The sequence below is a fragment of the Apium graveolens genome, chromosome 8 (assembly GCF_009905375.1).
Source record: "Apium graveolens cultivar Ventura chromosome 8, ASM990537v1, whole genome shotgun sequence".
NCBI lineage: Eukaryota > Viridiplantae > Streptophyta > Magnoliopsida > Apiales > Apiaceae > Apium > Apium graveolens.
The window spans coordinates 218,913,161-218,919,564 of record NC_133654.1 but is presented as its reverse complement, the minus strand read 5'-3'; the positions used below and the strand labels follow the sequence as shown (position 1 = coordinate 218,919,564).

The 6,404-nt window shown below is 46.3% G+C and overlaps 1 protein-coding gene across 1 annotated transcript; it reads right to left on the bottom strand.

Annotated features, from left to right (window-relative positions):
* Positions 1-3,818: 3,818 nt before the first annotated feature.
* LOC141680346 (uncharacterized) lies at positions 3,819-6,053 on the bottom strand. Its single transcript, XM_074486599.1, has one exon. It carries the CDS (start codon positions 6,051-6,053, stop codon positions 3,819-3,821), a length of 2,235 nt encoding a protein of 744 aa, XP_074342700.1.
* Between the last annotated feature and the right edge of the window lie 351 nt (positions 6,054-6,404).

Below are 6,404 nucleotides of genomic sequence, written 5' to 3'. Positions count from 1 at the left end.
CTTGACCTTGAATCTGTGTAGTTGTGTAGATTTTTCATGGCTTCTTCAATGATTTTGTGTTTGGTTTGTGTAAATATCGTGAATTTTGGTAGTTTTGTATGCGGGTAAGTGGGTTTTTAGTAGCGTAAAAAGTTGAAGGGCCCGGGGTGTGTTCTTGATATGTGGTCTTGGTTGTATGTGTATGTATATGCTGTAGATCTTGTTTTTGGGGTAAGATACGTATACGATTTGTTTCTAAACTTTCTCTGTTTTTTGTTTTGTTTTTGTTGTTGTTGGGTTCGGGTTTGGCATTGACTCCGGGGTGCGTTTATATGGACACACATAGTATATGCCAGTTACCCATTTTAAGCGTACTGTTACTCTTAGGAACCAGTATCCCGAGCATCCTGTCGGATTAGACGAACTTAACTCCTTCTGACCCTTCTTCCTCGGATTACATCAGTTCACCAAATCCCTATGCCGGGATGTTTATGGGATTCCTTTCACACAGCTAGCCCCGAATTTGGTGAAATGGATAAGCTGTTTTTTAGTTTGCTGTCATGCCAAAAACTACCTCCCCACCTTCAAACTTTTCCATCATATTTTCAAAATTAAGAGGTCCACCGCTCGGCCGATTTATGAGTTCATGTTTAGGATAGAGGACTGTGGGTATCCTTCTGATAAGATGGTTCTCTTGGTTAGTATGTTGATGTCTCTTAAGGGATGACACCGGGAGTCCATTTTTGTCCGGGGTGGGGATTTGGAGTTCATGCCGCTCCATAAACTTGAAATTAAAATAGATAGGTTTTCGGTCCAGCGGCTCGGGCAAGCAGCTCTCGTGATGGTTTATGCCTTCTGTGGGGCACTTGGGACGCAGTGGACCCGGGACTATTTTACTAGCAATGAAAACATGCATGCTGCCGGATGTAAGTCTTTTGCCTTAGCTTTATTTTGTTACTGTAACCTTTATTGATTGCTTGTATCCGGGACTGATATTTTGTTATTTTCCTTTTCAGGTATTCCGAAGTTAATTCCCTATCCCCCCAATATGTCTGCCCAACTTAAACATCTGTCGGCCAAACTGCGAAGGATTGGAGGGATGACGAGCTTAGACTCCTGGAAGAAGAAGGTTGGTGAGGGTGATGAAGCAGCCCGGAATGTGGCGTCGTCTCATCCGGGGAGGACAACGATCGTGATCAACGAGCCCCGGGCCGAGGACGTGCAGCAAGGGGATGTGATAAGGGTTCCGGCACCCCGAAAGAGGAAGAGTGCTCCTGCGGGTTCCGGGGACAAGGGTGATGATGTATCCGAGGGCCCAATTTCGAAGAAGGCTGCTGTTGACCTGGCTCCGGATACTCCGGAAACTTTGAAGGCCCTGCTTGCTAGTTTCACCCCGGAGACTCCCGGAGGGAGCTGTTTGAGAACTATGCTAGCACGGTGGAGAGGAAGAAGTACAGGAAGGAGCCTCTCGACGACTTCCTCGTCGGGCTTCAGGAGGATATAACTGCTGTAAGCCTTTTTCTTACTTGCCTTCTTCTTGTGTTCTTGTATTTGTGTTACCTAATCATGATTTATAATGTTTTCAGGCTAACTCCCGGGTTGCTGGACTGGTTTGCATAACCAGGAGCCTTCAGATGAAGGCTGATGCTGCCGAGGTCTACAAGACTGAATCCGAGCTGCTGTACCGGGAGATACAGGAGTTGAAGGAGACGAGTGCAAGGGAGGCTGCCGCTCATAAGAAGCTTTTGGACGAGATCCGGGAGAGGCAGGATCGGGCTGAGGCTTCTGTCCGGGAGATGAGGGCTGAAAATCAGAAGTTGAAGGATGATCTTGCCGCCCGACCCACTCCCGAGGAGGTTCTGGCAGGGTTCCGGGGCACTCTTGCATACTTCGAAGAACTGAACGACAAGGCCCTGGAGAAGATCCAAATCTGCTAGAATGTTGCTTCTAAGTATCTTGTTGAAGAGCCTCAGGGTACCATTGATGTCTTCCTGGAGAAGTACATTGAGGAGGAGACTCGGCTGGAGCAGGAGAAAGAAGCCATCCAGGCAAGGGAGTCTGGTGCCGGAACCTCTAGCAATGTTCCTTCCTTCCCCGGATCACCACTTGCTGAGCAGCCTCCCGTACCAGAGGGTGATCCAGAGCAGCCTCCTTCTCCTCCCGCCGATCCTGCCGTCGAAGCTTGAAGACTGCCATTTTTGGCATGTAATTTCTATTTTCCTGTTTTTAGTTTAAGTCATTCCGAACTAAGCCTTTTGGCTTTTTAGACTTGTTTATAATTTGAATGATCTCGATTTGCCCCCCGGGGTGTGTTTCCCCAGGGTAGTTTAATGTGATTATGCTTCGTTTCCTTCATATTGATTTGCATGTTAGAGCTTCTGACTTAGGATTTCAGGAATAGTTAGGAATTTTCCTAAGCACGCATGGGCCGTGTTTTTGAATATTCATAGGCTGAGTTTTTATAGGACCCGGGGTAGGGGTAAAAGAAATTTTTTTAAGTACACATGGGCTGTGTTTATGCAGACCCCTGGGTGGGGTAAAATTTTTAACTTGTAAAAATTTTCTGAATACTCATAGGCTGAGTTGTTATAGGACCCCGGGTAGGGGTAAAAGAAAATTTTCATGGGCTGTGTTTATGCAGACCCCTGGGTGGGGTACAATTTTTAACTTATAAAAATTTTCTGAATATTCATAGGCTGAGTTGTTATAGGACCCCGGGTGGGGGTAAAAGAAAAATTTTTAAGTACACATGGGCTGTGTTTATGCAGACCCCTGGGAGGGGTAAAATTTTTAACTTGTAAAAATTTTCTGAATACTCATAGGCTGAGTTGTTATAGGACCCCGGGTAGGGGTAAAAGAAAATTTTTTAAGTACACATGGGCTATGTTTATGCAGACCCCTGGGTGGGGTACAATTTTTAACTTATAAAAATTTTCTGAATATTCATAGGTTGAGTTGTTATAGGACCCCGGGTGGGGGTAAAAAAAATTTTTTAAGTACACATGGGCTGTGTTTATTTAAATTTGATGGAAAATAAAGAAGCAACATAATGAAATTGATTCAAGCTATGGAACGCTTAAAGTAGAGTTTTTCATTCATGTTGAAAGCAAAAATTACATTCTGGGGTGAATGGGAATAGCGTTTACATCAAAATATCATAGTATAAATGTAGAGGTGTTCCCCGAGTGTGCACCTTTTTCTTACTGGTAGAATTTCCTTAGCCGGGTCCCGTGCCAGGTGTTGGTGACTTCGGTTCCGCTGAGGTAGTTCAACTTGTAAGTTCCCGGACGGATCACTTCCTTGACTATATAAGGGTCTTCCCAGTTCGGCTGCAGTTTTCCCTGATTAGTAGGGTTCGAGGCTTCAGTGTCCCGGAGCACCAGATCTCCCGCAACGTATTCCCTTATCCTGGCCTTCTTTGTAAAGTATAGCTTTGTTTTTTCTTCGTAGCTTTCCATTTTTTCTCCGGCCCAATCTCTTACTTCATCAAGGAGTTCGAGGTTGGTTCTGAGGCCTTTCTATATTGGAGACCTCGTCAAAGTTGGTCACTCTATGTGAAGGGGATCCAGTCTCTACCGGTAACCGGGCTTCTGTACCGTAGGAAAGCTTGAATGGAGTCTCCCTGGTTCCTATCCGGGAGGTAGTTCTGTATGACATAAAACCTTCGGGAGTTCATCCGTCCAGTTCTTTTTATAGTCTTCCAGTCTCTTTTCCAGACCTGAGAGTACGGTTCTGTTTGTGACCTCAACCTGTCCATTCCCTTGTGGATGGGCAACAGATGCTTTTTTGTGTCTTATCCCGAGCTCTTTGAGATAGGCTTCAAAATCCGAACCCACGAACTATGGCCCGTTGTCCGAGATTAAAACCATCGGGATCCCGAACCTCATTACAATCATGTCCACAAACTTGATGCAGTCTTGCTGGTTAATGGTTCTCATAGCCTTGGCCTCCGCCCACTTAGTCATATAATCTATTGCTACCAGAACGTAACGCAGGTCCCCTTTTGCCCGAGGGAAAGGACCCTTGATGTCGATTCCCCAGACAGCGAATGGGAATGGGGAGAGAACGGACCCGGGGAGGCTTGAACCTTGTTTTGGTACGTTGCTGAACTTCTGGCACTTGCTGCATTTCTTGACATAGGCGACTGAGTCAGCGTGGATTGTGGGCCAATAGTAGCCTTGTTTGATGACCTTGTAGGCTACAGCTTTAGCGGCTAGATGATCCCCGCAGATCCCCTCGTGAACCTCCCAAAGACAGTAATCCGCTTCATCCGGATCAACGCACTTTAACGTTGGTGCAGAGAAAGTTCTCCGGTATAACTGATTGTCTTCTAAAAAGAAGTGTGTAGCCTTATACTTGAGGTACCGGGCTTTGTTCTGATCTTCCGGAAGGGTGCCGTCCTTGAGATAGGCTATGTAAGGAGTCATCCAATTTTCCGGGCTACTAACACATAATACTTCGGGCCGATCGGTGCTGGGGACTCCAAGCTCCTCGAAGTAAACCGAGCTGCTTAAATCTGAAGTATTCTGGACGAGCTTGGACAGCTCGTCTGCTTTCGCATTTTCCTCTCTGTTTATCTGCAAGATGGTTGAGTCCGGTATGGTTTTCAGGATTGCTCTAACCATTTCCTGATACTGGGCCAATTTAGGATCTTTTGCGACATATTCACCATTGGTTTGCCTTACCACAATCTGAGAATCACTATAAATTGTTAAATTCCTTACTCCAAGGGATTTGGCTAACCTGAGCCCGGAGAGTAGAGCTTCATATTCAGCCTGGCTGTTTGTTGCTTTGAAGGCGAAGGTATTGGCCTGCTGGATTGTGAATACATCCGGGCTGGAGAGGATCAGGCCGGCTCCGGACCTTTCAGCTGTAGCCGAGCCATCAACATGTAATGTCCAAGAATCCCGGTTGTTAGACTCTTTCTCCCCTTCGGATCGGGTTTTAGGCGTCTCTGGGGCTTCCGGAAAGGTGCATTCCATGACGAATTCGGCCAACGCCTGGGCGTTTATGGTTGTCCTCGGGATAAATTTGATATTGAACTGGCTCAACTCGATTGCCCAATTGACTAACCTTCTGGAGGCGTCTGGCTTGTGGATGATTTTGCGAAGTGGTTGATTAGTGATTACCCTGATTTCCCGGCCTTGGATGTATTGTCTTAGTTTTCTGCTCGAGTGCACAAGAGCCAGTGCGAATTTTTCCAAGTTTGGGTACAGGGTTTCCGCATCTTTCAGGACTTGGCTTGCATAGTATACCGGGGTCTGCATCCCATTTTCTTCCCGAATGAGTGCGGAAGATACCGCTCTTTCCCCGGCTGCAATGTAGAGATAAAGGGGTTCTCCGGGCTTTGCTTTTGACAAAATAGGTGGGTTTATCAGATGTCGCTTGACTTCCTCAAACGTTGTTTGGCAATCCGGGGTCCAGTCGATCATCTTTTTGTTCTGGGCCCCCTTTAATAGCTCAAAGAAAGGCAGACACTTTTCTACCAATTTTGGGATAAATCTTCGAAGGGCTGCTAAGCATCCTGCAAGCTTTTGAATGTCCTTTTGAGTCCAGGGGACTGTCATTTCCATTATAGCTTTGATTTTCTCAGGGTTGGCCTCTATTCCACTTTCACTGACCAGAAAACCAAGAAACTTTCTGGAGGGAACCCCGAACGCGCATTTCTCCGGGTTCAGCTTCATGTTGTACTTCCTCAAGTTGTCGAAACACTCCTTGAGGTCTCGGATGTGCTCTGGGATTATGGTCGACTTAGAGATCATATCATCAACATAAGATTCCATGTTCCTGCCCAGCTGATCTTTGAAGATGGTATTCATCATTTTTTGGTATGTTGCCCCGGCGTTGATTAACCCAAACGGTATCATAATAAAAGCGTAGACAGCCCGGTGTGTGATGAATGCCGTCTTCGCAATATCTGCCGGGTTCATCTTGACTTGGTTGTATCCCGAGAAGGCGTTCATGAAACTTAGCATTACATGGCCCGAGGTCGCGTCTATCAGCTGGTCAATATTGGGCAGGGGGTAGGAGTCTTTAGGAAACGCCGAACTGAGGCTTGTATAATCCACGCACATTCTCTATTTTCCATTGGGTTTCTTGACCAGCACAATGTTTGCCAGCCAATCCGGATACTTAATTTCACAGATTATGTTTGCTTTTAACAACTTTTCGACTTCTTGGTCGATTGCCTGTTGTCTCTCCGGGGCAAAGTTCCTTCATTTTTGCTTGATTGGTTTTTGCTTTGGATCCACGTCTAGGCTGTGCATGGCCACAGATTCATCAATCCCCGGCATGTCTTCCGAGGACCAAGCGAACACGTCGGCGTATTCCTTTAGTAGGTCGATGAGCACCTTCTGGAATGTGGTTTCCAGGCCTTTGCCGATTTTGATTTTTCAGGTGGGGTTCACGGGTTCCAAATCTAACTC

What these genes read in the sequence shown, in the direction of transcription:
- LOC141680346 (XM_074486599.1), bottom strand. Translation starts at nt 6,053, where the DNA reads ATGTGCGTGGATTATACAAGCCTCAGTTCGGCGTTTCCTAAAGACTCC.